The sequence below is a fragment of the Scaptodrosophila lebanonensis genome, unplaced genomic scaffold, assembly GCF_003285725.1.
Source record: "Scaptodrosophila lebanonensis strain 11010-0011.00,11010-0021.00 unplaced genomic scaffold, SlebRS2 tig00000043-arrow-pilon, whole genome shotgun sequence".
NCBI classification, from domain to species: Eukaryota; Metazoa; Arthropoda; class Insecta; order Diptera; family Drosophilidae; genus Scaptodrosophila; species Scaptodrosophila lebanonensis.
In genome coordinates, this window is record NW_022060545.1 from 11,693,221 (window position 1) to 11,710,911 (window position 17,691).

The 17,691-nt window shown below is 38.5% G+C and overlaps 1 protein-coding gene and 1 long non-coding RNA gene across 2 annotated transcripts in view; both read left to right on the forward strand.

Moving 5' to 3' along the window:
- The window catches only part of LOC115622891, a 120,976-nt gene that overhangs the window by 72,383 nt on the left and 30,902 nt on the right, over positions 1-17,691 (forward strand). Inside the window, exon 2 of the long non-coding RNA XR_003995362.1 lies at positions 11,858-11,946. This is a non-coding gene — a long non-coding RNA (uncharacterized LOC115622891). The remainder of the gene's footprint in view (positions 1-11,857; positions 11,947-17,691) is intronic.
- LOC115622889 (ras-interacting protein RIP3) lies at positions 6,097-7,673 on the forward strand. The gene is made up of 2 exons (XM_030516992.1): positions 6,097-6,229; positions 6,697-7,673. The coding sequence occupies exons 1-2, from the start codon at positions 6,097-6,099 to the stop codon at positions 7,581-7,583; spliced, it is 1,020 nt and encodes a 339-aa protein (XP_030372852.1). The 3' UTR covers positions 7,584-7,673.

Consider the following 17,691-nt stretch of genomic DNA (forward strand, 5'->3'; position numbering starts at 1 on the left):
TTAAACTGTCATTTTATAAAGTTTAAGGAAAAATTACAATCATTTTAAAATATCGAAGATTTTTGTTTTAATTAAGAAAAATATGTTGATAAGGTGACTTATTTCGCAGGCCTTACTTGTAATTGATTCTGCATTCTGGACGTATCTGCATTCTGACTGATCAAAAGATAGCGGACTCTGGAAAATATATAGTACCGTGTAGGGAAGATTTGAGATGAATAAGTCGCATTCTAAACCCAACCTTTTATATCCTTGCACTTCTCATATGTTCTACTCACTCTACCCGTTCTACTCAACGCTGTTCTATTAAAGTTCCTAGAATTCCAACAGTAGTAGGAATGGAAGTCTGAAAAATTCCTATAGTGCCGATATATTGTCAATCCAAAAATTTTTCCACACAAGTACTTGTCTTTAACATGCTTTGGTTGCTTTGGTTATAATCATTCAATTTAGTTCAGATTTGGATATATAATATATTATCAGCCGATCAACTCGTCGTGCTATCATTTATATATGTACCTAAAAGATGGGATCCATGCCTCCATGCCTCCTTCTGTACCTAAGTGGTCCGGACGATGTTCCCTTGATAGCTCGATAGAATTTGAATTTCTTCAAAAAAGTATTATTAAAAATTATTCAAAATTATTATTATACGAAAATAAAATGTTGTTTTAAGCAAGGAAGCAATTTAATTTCTTTTTTACAAAAACATAGCTACGCTTCTGATTAAGTCTTAAAAGGAAAGTTTCAAATGATAAGCAGTATTTGAAAACTAAACAAGAGAGAACGCTACAGTCGAGCAAGCCCGACAGTGTAATACCCTGTACCCAGGTAAACTTCCGTCACTGAGTTATATGCGCCCATAGCAGCAGCAAAAAGAGGAAGAAGACGAGCGAACTTGTTGCTGCAGTTTGGGGGGGTTGTACTGGGGAGAATTTGTTTTGCTAATAACTTTTCTTAGAATTGACTGAATTGAATAAAATTTTGAACAACAGTAGACAATTATATATAAATTATGTGTGGTTTGGTTTAGGTAGCATTTGAAATGTGGACGCTATTGACGAAATTCTGTAGCGGGGGAAGGGGGGGAAAATTCCAAAAAATAAAATAAACTCGTCCTTACTCGGACCTAGGAGAATCTGGATGCCAACTTTGGTTATTCTAGCTTTTATAGTTTCTGAGATCCTCGCGTTCATCCAGACGAACGGACAGACGGACAGACGGACGGACATGTCTAGATCGATTTCTCTCGTCATGCTGATCAAGAATATATATACTTTATGGGGTCGGAGATGCTTCCTTCTGTATGTTACATACTTTGCACAAACCTAATATACCCTTTTTACCCTACGGGTACAGGGTATAAAAAAGTTGATTAATAAAATTGGCAAAAATGTTCGAAATTTGCATAATTGATTTATTTTTTCTGAGTGTAGCCGTGGGGCAGCTGGTCATCCACGAATCCGAGCTGAAGTTGCAGTTGCATTTGCGTTGTAAATATTTTTAATTGCTATCGGAATTTTTTCGTGTGCCCGCCATAGACATCTTTCATTTGGCGCAAATGGACTGTGGAAGTGGGGAGGTGGGTCTGTGCAGCGGTGCAGCGGTGGCGGGATTGTGAATCTTAGATTCGTGTGGGTCGCCAAACTGTAACACAGCTTGTGCTCACTTGTTCATCCGATTGATCGACTGTTGGTCGCAATAGTTGGCTGCGTTAGTTGAGAGTAGCAGCTGCAAGCAACTATTTGACTGCGGAACTGCATTTGGTTGGCATTGGCAACATGCGGCGATGTCTGCGTGACAATTGCCAGCCGGCAGATTCAATTAAGCCAAACACACACACACACACAACAAACAGTTGAAGAATCGAACAGTCGGAGTGAGTCCGACGAGAGTCAAGTCTGGCAACAACTCATTGAAAAATGTTGCCGCTGACCGTTTGACATAATAACTGGCCACATTAGCAGCAATTGGCATTTGCCAATTAACTTTTTTGCTCTTTCTCTGCGACGGGCAGCGGCTTTCCACGCTTGTTTGCTGCTTGCCGAGCTTTTCCTTATTTGCAACATTCATTGACACCTGCAATTGTTGCAGCAACAACATCTACAGCCATAGCAACATGGCTGCTGTCGTGCTCATGTTGTTGATTGGCAATCAATTTGTTGGCAGTTTTTATGATTCCAAGTGCAGTGCGTCAACATCAACTAACTGTTTGTTGTCTCTTTCTCCCTTCCCCCCCCCCCCCCTTCACTCCCCCTTTCATCTTCCTAGACTGCCAGCGATTTATTATGTTGTTGTTGCTGACAGCGGCCAACATGCCAAGCTTAGACAGTTGTACAATTCTTATGTTGCTGACAATTAACAGCAACAACGGCAGCAACATGGCCTTTACAAGCAGCCAAATTAACAAACATGCAACGACACCACCACCAACAACAACAGCAGCAGCAGCAGCAACAACAGCAGCAGCGGCAACAGGTGTGACTCATCGGCTGCTTGACTTATGGCCAACAGATAAGCGGCATAATTATGCAAATTAGTCATAACCAAAGACAGCAGCATTTTATGGACAGCTTTAAATGCCGTTAACAGCAATTATAATTTGCAATTCACTCATTTATACGAGCGTTGGAATCAGAACTACAAGTATAACATAATCATGTCATATGCGATTTGCAAGCATTCATTAGCTGCCACTAAAGCTGCTGTTCTTGTCGATCTGATATGCAAAGCTTAGGAGGCGAACAAAGCGATCATAAATTGTACGCTGCTTGGCCCTTGGTACAATAAATATTTGTGAAATGCTGCAAAGCACAAATTTGAATACAAACATTGACAATTGACAGTCAGTCCGGCAGTCCGTCAGTCTGTCAGTCCATCAGTCTGTCAGTGCCGTCAGTTAGAGGCAACAAATCAATTGTGGCCGTCACAACAGCAGCAACAATCTTATTGATACACAAACAGGCAACAAGTTGCGGCAACAGGCGCAGACAACAACAGCAACATGACTAGAAATATGCATCTACAGGCAAACTTCTGAATAGCGAATGAATGATTAGAAGCTACTAACTGAGCATTGAAGTTTCATATTTCTTTCTGGACTTTTTCGGTACATAATGGAGAGAGAGAAAATGCCATAATCATATGAATACACTACACAATATATTCAATTATTGTGATTACCCGTATTACACTTTCTCATATAATCCATAATTTGTGACTCTTTAGCAAAGTTTTGTAACCCCTAATTCTGCGAGGTCAACTTAGTTCTTAAGAATGGCTTCCTAATCACTTTCGCCTGAATAGCAATTACTGGAATAATACTTATAATTTCTGATAACTATTTAAGTATACCTCCAGGAAGTTAATACAGCCACATAATTCAATTGCAATCAAAAATTCTGAAACTATAGTAACCTAAATATAGTTTTTTTTTACAAATATGCCTTAAAACGTAATTCCCACACTAATATCTTGTTGAAGTAGAAAACTACATATATTTAAGTATTGAATTATTATATGCTTATTATATCATGAAAATAATATTATATTTATGTGTACAAATTATTAGTCTATCGGATCATACTGCTTATGAACCGATCTCCTCTATCAAATATTAAAATTTTCTTAGAGCTATGTTGTAAATGGATATATCATTATCAAAGGTTGATTTTCTTTGACAATTTTCGCTCGATGGCATTTGCTCTGTGGAAACCCAGGCTAGATTCTTTGTAAAGCAGTTGAACTGTAGGATCGTATGTATATCTACATATGGCCACTGTTGCTGTTGTTATGGTTGCTATACGCATGCATAAATGCCTTTATAATCATTTCGCTGTACAAAATTTAGACGTCACTTAACTGTCAGCCAAGTCTGAGCATGTCTGAGCCGTTTAGTTTGTAGTTATTGTTGTTGTCGCTGCTGCTGCGACTTCTGACGGCTGAGCTCCTCTGAACGTTGTGCCGGCCGTCAACAGACAACGCACACATTGCGCATTGCATCCACATTCACGTCCAGCACCAGCACCAGCAACAGCATCAGCACCAGATCATGTCCATATTTGCATTTTTGAAATGACACATGGAAATATTTGGTTGTTTCGCATTTTTTGTATTTTGGTTCGGTGTTTTGTTTTTTCGAAAGCGTAGTAGCTAAAACGGCCAACAACAGATTGACAGCAGCTGCAACAGTAAGAGCAGCAGAGCAGCAGAGCAACAGAGGGCAGAAATTGTAACAGAGGCGAAAGTCGTGCACAAATCCCGGCCAGCGTTGTTATATATGCACACATATGTATATGGTAAGTATGCGCCTATATCGTATATGGTTATGGCTGGCACGTTTTGTCGTTGCCAAGATAATTGCTGTCGCATATTTTCAACGTCCACTTGTTGTCGCCGCCGCTCGACCAACCGGCTGCACATGTTGCTCCTTCTCAGCAACTCCAGCAGCCAAAGTTGCTGTTGCCGCTGTTGCCGGCACAGCCATCAGCAACATGTTGCTGCAACTGGCGGGCGGTCTGTGCAAATATTTTGAAGTTTCCTGATAATGTGTGCAAATTAGTTAACTTAATGTTTATGCATTTGCCATTCGTATCTGAGTAAATTGTCTCGCAAATATGTATTTATCAAGAATATTGATCCGAAGAGAGCTGCCTAACGCTACACATGAATAAATATTGATATTACTTGGCCGTACTCATATCAAATATTTCAATTATGTTTCATTCATTTCTTTATTCCCTTTAAAGTGCTGCTTTTTGTTTTTTCTTTAAATCTATATATTGACTAAAGATTGTATTATATATCAATATATTTTTATCAATAGAAAACCTCATGTTAAACGAGACAGTCAGTTAAGGTCCGGCAGTCAGTCAGTTGAAGTAATATGAAGTGAATGAAGTGTTAAAAGAGAAAAGGTAGCAAATTTTTAATCGTGTTAGACTGAGGTCGTTTTAAAAGAAGCCGTGTTAGGCGACGGCTAGCTGTGTATTATTACAATATTTATATTACAATATTACAAATGAATATTCTTTTTTGATTCCAATATTCACCTAGGAGTACATTATTTCAATTATTTATTTATCGTTAAATTATTTACTTAATAGATTGTTTTCTTTATTCTTTAAATATCTATACATATCATATATCTATTGTATTAAAAAACTACATTGAAATAATTATTTCAAATTCTTTATAATCATATCCAAATCGTTATTGAAGCTATATGCTCCCCAAATATTCTCCCAACATTATAAATAAAAATTTGTTTATGATTTTTTAACGTTAATGGTGTTTTTTTTAACATTCTGTTTCTTCTAATTCCTTCTTTCGTATGGAACACTCCATTAAAAAAAGTGCTCACTAATACAGAGCTGTCGTCTGCTCTAATCAAAAGCAATATTTAATTATCCTATATTCCTCTTTTCAAGTATTTAATTATTTCTATAGCTATGTATATTTGGAGGAATAAAAAATGTTTAATTTCCCATTCTAATATAAATTTAATTAATTAATTAATTATAAAAAGTCAAATAATAATTATTGTTTTATTTAAATTATAAAAAGCTTCAGTTTTAGCAATTATACATACATCTGAAGTCCAATAATTTCTTTCTCCGCAAGTATTTTGCAAATGAACTGAACTTGTAAAATGCTTGTGTGTTTCACGCTTGCATTTCATAATTTCGCTTGGTGGCACTAATTTGGGACCACTGTGCCCACGCACTGTGAAGTTCAATGTCTGGAATGGGAGAATATGAACAGAACAGAGCACAAGCCCGCAAACATGCGAGCAAGGCAAAAATGGCAAAGGACAGAAGCGTGCAGCAAGAGGCCTTGACGAGGAGACTAAAAAGCAGGCGCATTTAAAGTCGCCGCCTCTGTTTATTGCATATGCTTTTTGGCATCATTCGAGCGCGAGAGCGCGCATAAAAGAGAGTAACTTGCTCTCACGAGTCACACAACGGCTTGCAAGTGCGCGGCCTGCAATTCTGTCTGTTCTTGTCTTGTTTATTGTCGTTGTTGGTGTTGGTGTGCGTGTGTGCGCTTTACTCTGCTGTTGTTTGTTATTCAGTGCGCTGATAAAAAGGCAACGAAATGGACGTAAATAGTTTGATTGCCGAGGTAAAAAATCGACCTGCCCTCTGGGATGCGACACATCCAGACCATGCGAACCGCAATGAGACGTTGCGACTATGGAACAGCGTAGCCGAAACATTAGGCGTTCATGGTGAGAGCAGCAAACAAGCAATAAAGAAGAGAGACAATTACAGTTGCGCAAGGTCGGCAGTGAAATACCCTGCACCCAAAAGAAAGGCATAATAGAGAAGCGAAACCGATTTAAATTTAAATATAAGTAAGCACAGTGTATACAGAGCAGGTGTGAAAGCTTTCGTTTACATTTGTATGTGCATATATGTATGTATATTTGAAAAAAAAATGTACAGATAAATTTGAGATAGAGATATACAGTATTCAACAGCAAGGTCTATAAGAATTACGAAATAGGAAAAGGTGCGAAAGATTCATCTCAACACTCAATTTATCTTGTACCTTAATGGGGGCATCTCTGCCTTGTTACATACGTTTGGTCAAATTTGATATGCAGTTCGCGTACAGGGTATAGAAAGAAGAGAGTGAAATTCGCGTACTCATGGCATCCTCGTACTCCCAATTATTCGTCCATTTCATTTGCAGCGGATATCTGTCGCAGCAAGTGGAAAAATTTACGGTGCAGTTACCGCCGGCAGCAGCATCGCCGGAGCTCTCAGTCTAAAAACACCTGGGTCTATGCGGAGCCGATGTGTTTCCTGGACGGGCAACGTCTCCAGACGGATAGTAGCAAGGAGGAAGAGGAGGACTGTGATGCTACCCTAGCCGAGGGCATGAGCGATTACCAGGAGTCCCCCATGCCCCTCAAAATTGAATTATTGCCATCTGACGAAATGGAGGCGGATAATGATGCGCTAATGAAGGAGTTTCAAAGTGTGGCAACACCGCAGGCGTTGCGTCGGCTCTCGCACAGCATCTCGTTGGCCAGCGCCGCCGCTGAGGAGCAAGACAGCAAGCCAGCGATTCCCATGGCTGCTCCAATCGTTCCGGATACGGCCATGTCTGTTGCCGCCTCCAGCAGTTGCCATTGCGCCAAACGGGTGGACGAGCAGGTCCACTTTCTGGAGGATCTGGAACGCGAGGAGCAAAAGTTGATGCAGTCCACCAACCAGGACATTTCACGTTGCAAGAATGTGTTGCATGTCGGCGACTCTGACTACAATTATCTCATTAGCTTCTTGCCACTCATGAAACAAATGTCGCCGCTGCAAAATGTCGGATTCCGAGCCAAAATGGGTGAACTGTTGCTTCAGACGATGGCAGCGGGCCCCATTGGCGTCCAACAACAACAACAGCAACTGCAGCAACAGGCGCAGCAACAACAACAACAACAACAACAACAAATGCAGCAACAGACGCAGCAACAACAACAGCTTCAGCAACAGCAACAACAACAACAGCAGCAGCAAGAAGAACAACAAATGGCCTTGGACCAGGAACAAGTGAGCACCAGTTCCACAAATTGGAACTAAGTTTGTGAACAATTTGTATTCTTCCATATTTTCAACTGATTCAACAAACAAATGATTAAATATATACAATATATTTTTGATTTTATTAAATGTAACACTTTTAATATTTGACGTATTTTTTATAATAAACGCATACCTACAGTATATACACAAGCACATACCTATAAAAACAAAGAACTCGTTCTGTTTTTATTTATTGAGAGTAAAATTCGAATATTCGCTTTATATTTCTACGTCGCTTCATCAAATGCACATATATACATGTAGTACTATACATATGTACATATATAGTACACATATGAGCATACTTACATTGATAATGTTCCATTATTGAACTTATGCAATATTGAGCTTGTAATGAATTGAAATGGAATTCACATTTTTCATTCATTTCATTTAGAAACCACCTATTCAATACTCTGGTTTTACATACAAAAAACAAATCCTTTACTTTGGAAAATCCGAAGGTATAATCATTGTATTATCCAAATCGACGATACGATATTTATTTGTGAAAGTATAGTAATTCTTCTCTAAATATATTTCTACCATACTCCCATATCTGAAATTGTATTTTGTTCTGCGGTTTTAAGAGTAGTTGTGGGAATACTGGTCATATTTACCCTTTTGTTGGAACTTAACATTTAACATTTTTGATTCTTGATTTTGAAACATATAGTAAAAGAAATAGTTAATACTATTTCGAATTGGTTGATAGTTTTGGCGACCGTTTTACTTAATTTTAATTACTTTTAGCAATGAGCAATGAAGCCTTCGTTCTTAAAAGTTTGATTTTGGGGGTATGATTTCTTTCAAACATATAAACCAATTAACACATAAAATTTAAAAAGAGTTCGACTTTAAAGAAACAGCTCAGCAGGAGTTATTAATTAGTCTTATGCATAAGATATTTCGAATTCTTTGCAGAAAATCATCTGCATCTGTTTAAACTGTGATTGAAAAAACATAAAAAAATTTTATTTAATAAGAAAATAAAAAATCTCTGGCATAGCAAAATACAGAAGTTTAAATTAAGAAATGCTATTCATATAGCAATATTAAACATTAAGTTAAAACTAATTTATTATAATTAAAATTATTAAATTTGTGATTAAAGGCAAACATTTGATGTGAACCCTAATAATGATAAAGAACATATGTATTAAATTTTTAATCAGCTCCAAAAGCTTCGAATTAAATTCGGTATTGGATTTGGTATTGATTTAAAGAGTTTCAAATATATGGAAATATTATTTAAAGTATTGAAATTAAATTTGTATGCCCCATTTGTAATCCTAAAACCTTAATTTGTATGAAAAAAATATCAAGTTGATGATTGAGTTTTATGTTTAAGAATGACAAATTCGTAATAATAAATTAATTATCATCATTATTTTGAAAAAAGGAACGAATTCGAACGAGTATTAATAAAACGTTATTATTAGTTCGATACCTTCTGAATCATTTTTTAAATTTATTTATTTATTTATAAATTTGTTACATTTTCATCCTTTTAATGCCTTTTATTTAGCTCAATTTTATTATAATTATTACCTTTTAAATGTGTAGCTTGGCTTATTCCAAATTAAGGACCACTCTACTGCTGCACACTTGCCCTATTTCGCGTAGGAGGTGGTGGGAATAGCTTGTACTTGCAGCTTCAACTTGTTGCAAGGACGGGCGTAAGCTTGAAAGTGACAATTATGGCTGGCGCGGCAACTTCTGCTGCCACCTGGCTGCTTCAACAACCCACACACACACTCGCACACATACATACATTTTTATACATATATGTAAGTATAGTATGTATGTATATATGGCCGGCCACATCAATAAATTACGGTAGAATAAACCCAAACGACCGAACGGCCAAATGCGTTGCGATCGGAGTCGAAGTCGAAGTAGAAGTCAACGATGGTGGTCCTGTGTTAAAAGCCAAGTCCAAAGTTAACATGGCCATAAAAAGAGCAACAACAACAACAGCAGCAACAACAGCAGCTAGCCATGAGGAGGGGGAGCACGCTCGAGAAATCAACGCAGCTGCGGATGACGAATCGAAATTGACATTGAACCGAAACCGAATCCAGCGGTCTACGAAAAGTTGTCGTTATACTTCCATACTCGTATATACTATATATATATTTATATACATACATATGTATATATATGTATAGAGAAGCAGAGTCGGAGTCGGAGTTGGAGTTAAAAGTTATGTGTTGAACTTGTTGCTGCCGCCTGACTTTTGAATTCCGAAAAACCAGTAAGGCAGTTAGGTAAACAAAAAAGCAACAAGCGAGAAAAAAACAAAAGCAGGCCAAAAACGTTTAAGGTGTGTTCTTGAGCTTGAAAAGTCGTAGGCAGGTCGGCCATTCAGCCCCTTGATTACCATTTGGCCACAACTGTGTTATGGTTGGCAGCTGCTGTGATTTTCTTGTTGGGTCCCAGTGTGGCTCTCGAACTAGGAACTATGTACTTAGCGGAACTATGTAATTAAATGATGAAATGATTCTACGAAAGGGATGTTTTTACAAAGGATAGAAGACTGTATAAATTTATAAGTAGCCGGATGAGCTTAATGAGAATGCAATAATTAATCGAAATAAATAATTCTACCAACTAACACCGAGGCGTACATTTTAACTTGTATTCAATCGGATATTTGGTAATAAAATTACGATTTATCGAATGAGTCTATAATCATGAAACTTTCTCAAAAGTTCCTAAGATTCTTAGAACTTTGTATAATTTTGCCTGAACATATTAACAAAATTATTTTAAAAAAATATTAAATTTAAATATTGAAAATAATTTGAAAAAAATGTTTTAAAAACATGTTTAAAGTTATATGCAATTATAATTTTGGTTTTTGGAAATTTATAATTTATTACAACTGCCTAATAATTGTAGTCTATGGAAAAAGTCATGTTGAACTTAATCAACATTTCCCCATCTAGGGGCTTAAATGCATCAAATAAATAGAAATAAGGGTGTAATTAATCGCTTTCGCTGCCGCAAGCAGAACTGCAAAAAGAACTAATTAAGTAACTAGTTCTCAAGTAACACACATTTGCCCCGTTTGGAGGCAAAGTTCTAGAATGCAACATTTTGCAAATTGAATGCAAATTGACATTTTTGTCACTCGAGAACGTGCCCAATTGCAATTGCCATTGCCTTGTCGAAGAGAGGGGAAACCAAAATGACTCCAAGCCCCTATACGTGCGCATTCCAACTACTTTCAACTTTTTGTAACTTGCCGCCGCATTAGTTGTTGTTGCTGTTGTTGTTGTCGGCAGCAACTGACGGCACGATTGTGTCTAAGCCAAAACAAATGTTTGCCGGATTTTCGCACCTTTTATGCTAATCCTCAACCGAGCCAAGAGGAGCCGAGCCAAGCCAAGCCAAGCCAAGCCATTCACTGCATAACGAAAAGGCAGCAAGCATAAACGTGTTAATGATTGCCCGCTGCAATGGCCAACAACTACAACAGCAATAGCAACAACAACAACAGCAACAGTTACCTGCTGGCCAGCTTGTTGCATTTCTTTTGTTCTTTTACCGCCACCGTCCTCGTCATCGTCAAATGCAAATTTTGCTCTATTCTCTTCACGTCAAATATTTGTACAGATTTTCACCTTTTCCACGCACACACACACAGACGTGTGTGTGTTTTCTATGTGTGTGTGTGTGTGTGCCGGCAAGTGCATTTTGGCACACAGGTGTGAAAACTCACAGGTCTTTGTTAATGCGTGCGTAGTTTTTGGTTTTGTTTTTGTTTTTTTTTTATAAAGCCTTGCCGGCACTCTCTCCGTGTCTAGCTTTCAGCCTCACACTTGGCCGGAAAATTACGGAATTTCCAGAATTTGCTTAATTCATCACGTGCGTGTCTCAACGCAAAGGGTTTAACACCTTTTTTGCATATGCCCTTCCACATATCCATTGGGCCAGGTGCATTTGGCTTGGCGTCTGCAGCTGCGCACATCTCTTCTCTCGTTCCTCAGGTACTCAGGTATTGTTCCTGAAATGCGCAAATGTTGCACAGATCTTGCAATTAGCCATAGCCAACAAAGTTGGCATTGTTCGAGAATCTAGAGGGTCAGAACGTGTTTGGCTTACTGTTTGAAACAGCATCTGATTTCATTCAAAATGCGTATCATCTTCAAGTCTTAATTAGCCTATAAGATTGATGTTTATAGTATGTATGTTCTATATTCATGAAGATATATCGAATATTTAATGCAATCTGTTATTGAGTTCTTCATTATCTAATTTTCCAGAAGCAAGATGAAAAGCTATATGCTGGAATGAATGTGGTTTGACGACGTTGGACTGTCGTATATGCCCGTACATAAGTATTATGAAGAAGGTAGGATAATTAAAATTTGTATTTTTTTTATATAAATACGACTCCTTTCTTTTCAATTTAAATGTCAATGTATTTTATTATGTATTTTTAAAAACGTTTTGCAAGCATGACTTAAAGTTTAATTTTTAAATTGAAATGCATAGACTTAAAATTTATTAGGAACAGATTTTTTAAATTATGGTTTCAAATTTTTACTTAAACTCTCTTATATTATTAAACTCTAAAATATTTGCATGCAACAGGTCTATTCCTTGAAATACAAGTATTATATCGGAAATGCTTCATTCGAGTATGTGATGACCAGCTTGTTAGCTTGTCCTGAAACTTTGGATTGAAAGCGTATTTACAAATCTTGAAGCCCATAATTGCTGGCTCCCACTATCGTTCGTCGTCAATCCCCAATTTTATGGAGTACCGTTGTCCAATAATCTCAGCGATCTGGCTATTCTTAGCGTGCGCTCGAACCAATCAAAACATGCACTTAACATTTCAGCAACCAAGTGGTGTATGTGCCTTATTGGACTCATCTCGTCGTCTTCGTTAGCCAAAACAATGCGCTGAGTCATAGTGGCCCCAGCATTTAAAAAAAATCAAGAAATAGGAGAGTGTGTGTGTATTTGTAGTTCCCCTTGTTCCCGACACTCCTTCTCCGCCCACAGTTACAAGCAATCAGGCACAAACTGCAAACGGCTTGTTGGTCTCTACAGTTGTTGCTGTTGTTGTTGTTGCTGTTGGTGCTGTTGGTGCCTTTAAGCAATCAATGCTGTATGACAGCTAGGTTAACAGCCGCACTTGCGCGCACCCCTCTGCCGCCTCCACTCCCCCTCCCCACCCCCCTACTCCTCCCCTCAATGCATGTACATATTGTGGCGATCCTACGCGCTTCCTCTTGATTTCGTTAAGTAAATCTCCAACATGCTGGGCAACCTTCACGTGCGCTGTTGCTGTTGTTGTTGTTGTTGTTTTTGTAGTTGTTGTGTCTGTCTACAGCTTTCATGGCTCGACTCGCAACTGTCGAGATCATGATCATGGCTTTAACTGGCTCTTGGCTCTACGCTGGCTTTGCCAAGTATTTTTAACTTGGCTCTTGGTTGCGGCTCCGTTTATTGTTGTCTCGTCGACATCATTGTTGTTGCTGTTGTTGTTGCTGTTGTTGTTGCTGTTGTTGTTGCTGCTGTTGTTGTTGCTGCTGTCGTCTTTAAGAGCAACCTCGGTCTGGGTTTGCCATATGTATTTACTACATGTGTATGTGTGTGTGTGTGTGTGTTTTCTTTTTAAACGCTTTTAAACACCTGAGAAACTTGCTTTTTAATGTGCGCACATGTGTGCGGCATCAGTTGGCATCGATGATTATGACGATGCTTGGCACAGATGATGATGATAATGATGATGATGTTGTTATTGTTGTTGTTGTTAGCTGCCTGACTCTGACTCTGGCTGGCTGGATGGCTGGCTGGCTGGCTCGTTTGTGAGATGATGAAGCAAATATAACAAATCTCATAGTTATCAACTGGTAGGCACACAAAACGTCGCATTCGCCGGCACCAACAACCAACAACCAACACCAACAACCAACAACAACGACCAACAACAACACCGACACCAGCACCGACATCGGCTCGGAACGGCACGCAGCTGAGTAAATCAATTGACGCGCACAATTCTAGGAATTTCAGCTCTTCAGCCTGACCGCCTGACTGACTGATCGGGCGGGGGGCATGGGTGGGACGGAGGCAGGGAGGGATACACTGTGTGGCTTTTGGGTCCCTCTCCAGCTCATTTGAATGCATTCGCTTGTTAATGTGTTGCACCAACGCCAGCCAGCCAGCCAGCCAGCGGGACAGACAGACAGACAGTTTGACAGCCAGCAGCATTCAAATAAAGCGGTAGACATTAGAGAGTTGACCATCTAGCCCAAGGCACAGTGGTTATGCTTCTCTAAGCGGTAATTGTTTTGCAATTACTCCAAATATTTGTATCGCAGCACATTGTTTACACGCAATCATTCACACCATAATTATTTCAACATTTTAGGCAATTCGTGAATTTTGCAAGCAAAAAAAAAATCAGTTGTTAGAAGCAATCAGTGGCTTGTAACACTTTCCATACCTCTTATCGAAAAGTCTAAACCATTCTTTAAGAATTGTATAGAACAATAGTTTTTGAAAGTTGAGAAGTGCAAATGCTTTGCCTATGAATAGTTTATTATAGCATAATACTGATTTAATAATATGTAAATAAATAAAAAAAATATATATATTCTATTGTATTAATTACATTATGTATAAAAGTATTAATGTGCTCCTTATTTCCTGAGTTCAATCAACATCATTTGAATGATATTGCAAGTAATTTTGACTCTAAGAAAAGCATGTTCAACCATTAATTATTTAATTGAGTTGGACAAAGAATGACTCTGCACACAAATATTAAATATTTGTGTAAATCTTTAATTTTTATTTAGGATCAGTCATAGGTAGGACAATTATTAAATTTTATGAAAGTCTTAAATATTGAAAACCCTGGAAAATAATTGATATGCTCTAAAGCTCTATGTGATATTTATCAGGAAAAAAAAATACTATTTTTTATCGCTCAGGCCCTACAAAGTCATACTTAGACCCTTCACAGAGGAAAGTAAATTTTCATTTCCTTGATACCCCTCGATAGTGTAGATATTTTCTCTGTTTTCTGCGGAGTAACAATTAAATTGTTTTTCTTTTACCAGACCTTGCTCTAGATATGACCATCGCTAATTCCCTATACTCTGCGATACTTTTACGCTTGTCACCGACAATAGTTAATTTTGATGCGGCAGACATCGGTATTACCACACTGTGGAATGCTGGCAATCCACGGGCAACATTTGTCAGAGGCACGCTGCTCAGATTCATACGAAAATGATTAACCATTTCTTTTTCTAGCCCCAGCAGCAGCAGCAGCAGCAGCATCAGAAGCAGCAGCAGCATTAACAATTTTTGTGGTTTTTTGTGCGATCGATGGAGTTGGACTTGGACTTGACCAGCTGTGGGTGCATATCGCCCTGAACTTGGTGTGAATTTGTAATGCGCCCGGGTGCTGCACTGCGGTATGTGGCATGGTCGCTGGCTAAGCTGCTTCCTCTGCTGCTGCTTCCATTGCTGCTGCTGCTGCTGACCATTCTTTAAGTCGCTGCGATTGACACCTGCATGCATTTCTTGTTTCTCAGGTGTGCACCAATGGCTCAGGTGTGTGTTTATGTGCCTCTTGATGTTGTTGTTGTTGTTGTTGTTATTATTATTGTTTCTGCTGTGTGTGTGCATCGTTTCTTTATTTCATTTCTTCATCGCTTTTTACCTTTTTTGAGTTGAGTCATCGACAACCACCATTAACAACATGCCTTTGATAGTTGTTGTTGCATTTGTTGTTATTGCTGTTGCTGTTATTGGAAAGGATTTCATTTCATTGCTAGCAGGTAACGTGCTGTGATTGTCTTTGGCCGCCCATCACATGACTAAGCCATGACGTGTTACGTTTAATGGTTTAGTTGCCTTCATTGACCTTTTGGGCAACCACACTTAATGCTCTTTTTTTTGTGTGTATGTGTGGGGGGGGCTCTGTTGTTGTTTATCAACGACTATTTATGCCCGTTTGACTGCCATTACATAAATGCCATCATCTAATTAGCAGCGCTTTTGGGCATGTCAAGTAAACATTTTTACAGCTCATTAAAAGCAGCGCCACATCAGCAACAACAGCCGGCCAGCACTAAAAGAGGGTACATTACCGTTGTTCATGCAGGTGTGCGAAAGCATTAAAATTCCACTTGAAAATTTCACGAAAAACGATGGAAAAAAAGAGCCAGACAGCCACATTAAAATGCTTGCCGGCGGCTCAAAACTCAACTCTCGTTGCTTTGCGTTTACATGAAACAAAATTAAATGACTCCACAAAAGTTCAGGCGACGAGGAGGAGTAAGTTGCACGAAACTTCAAATCACGACTAGAAAAAACTACAGCAACAACAACAATAACGACAACAAAAGTAAAGGTTTTGGAGCAGCAACAACAGTAACAACAGCAACAACAACAACAAGAAACTTCAACTTGAGGTTCAGTGAAGTTCAACGCGAAAAACGTGCGGGAGCATAAGTTGCTGGCAACTAAAATGTTGCAAAGCCCAGCAACATAACAGCATGGCAACATGTTGCCTTGGCCGCAACCATCATAAACAGGCAGAACAGACAGACAGATCGAAAATTACTGTCTTAATAAGCTCAATGAGCTTCATCTTGCGGAAGTTGTGCAGCAACAATTACTTATACATATACATACATACATGTACATATGTATGTCTGTCATTTAGTTACATACATGTACATATCAGTCCGAACGCCAGCTGCGCAGTCGCAGTCACAGCCACAATAAATTGCAGGTGTTCGACACAAAAAGCGTCCAAAAAGCTGCGTCATTGATTAGCACGCAACAACAGCAACAACAACAATTACACACAAAAGCAAACTAGGCTGCCAAGGAAAGCGGCCAATAAGCAGCAGCAGCAGCTACAACAATTGCTGGACAGTTTGCTGCTCAGTTCAGTTGTTGTTAGCGATGGCGGTGGAGGTGGAGGTGGCGGTGGCGTTGGCGCACACAGTTGCGACAAGCAGCTGCCAAAAACATAAGTCACGATTTTCGCTTTTGTTAATTCATCAACGAACAATTTGCATTTTTCCTTCAACTACTCCTGGTCCCTCTACACCATGGTGCCAAAGCCAATATTTTTAGCTTTAAATCTGTAATTGGCATTCATTGTAATTATGAATGTATACTCGTATGTCCAAAATCTCCATCCATCTAAATTGTTTATGGATTAATGAAACTAAATATTTTAAATTAAGAATATGCCATGCCTGTGAAGTAGTATCAAATATTTTTAAAAGCTTTAATTAACTTATTCTGAATACAATTTCTATTCACATTGGGAGCTTTTCTTGTTAAATCTGCATATATTATTATTCGTATTATTACAATTATTTGAAACGGGGGATTTTTTTGTTGAAGGAGTAGTGAACTTATTTTGTTATAAATATGTTGAATATTTAAAATCTAGAGGCATGTCCTTTCATTCGCATAACAAAGCGACTAATATAAATGAAATAAAAAAAGTTTAAAATTATTAGTTAATAATTTTACTTTTTAACATTTGTTGCCATTAAAACGTTTAATAGAATAGCAGGATTAACTTTCTTTGGCAATTCTATGACAGCTATTATCTGTGTGGATCAAAAAGTCTTAAAAAGTCAAAGGTTATGCAACTTTTTCCATTTCTTCCTTTTCATATAAAAATGTTGAAAATTTTTGGCAAACAGTTAACTACTTTGGAACCATCGTACACTGGCAACGTCGTTCATTTCTTCACGCTGCGATTTCTTTCTGCTCGTTAATCTTTTTGATTTTATTTTATTTTTTTTTGTTTCTTTTATCCATGGAGCGACACGAATGTCTGAAATGCCACAGCCGTCGACCCTTTGCAATGGTGGCGAGCAGGCGAACCAGCGAACGACTTTAATTAGCATTTTTACGCGAACGCCAATTGTAGCAACAACTGCAGCAACAATTGAGGCAGCAACTGAAACTGCAACTGCAACTGCAGACACTGCAATTATCCAGTCTAGGTGCGGGTGCGCTTGATTTTCCGACTGCCAGCCTACCAGCCAGCCAGCCAGCCAACCAGCAGCTGCAATACCACGTCTGAAGTCACAAACTA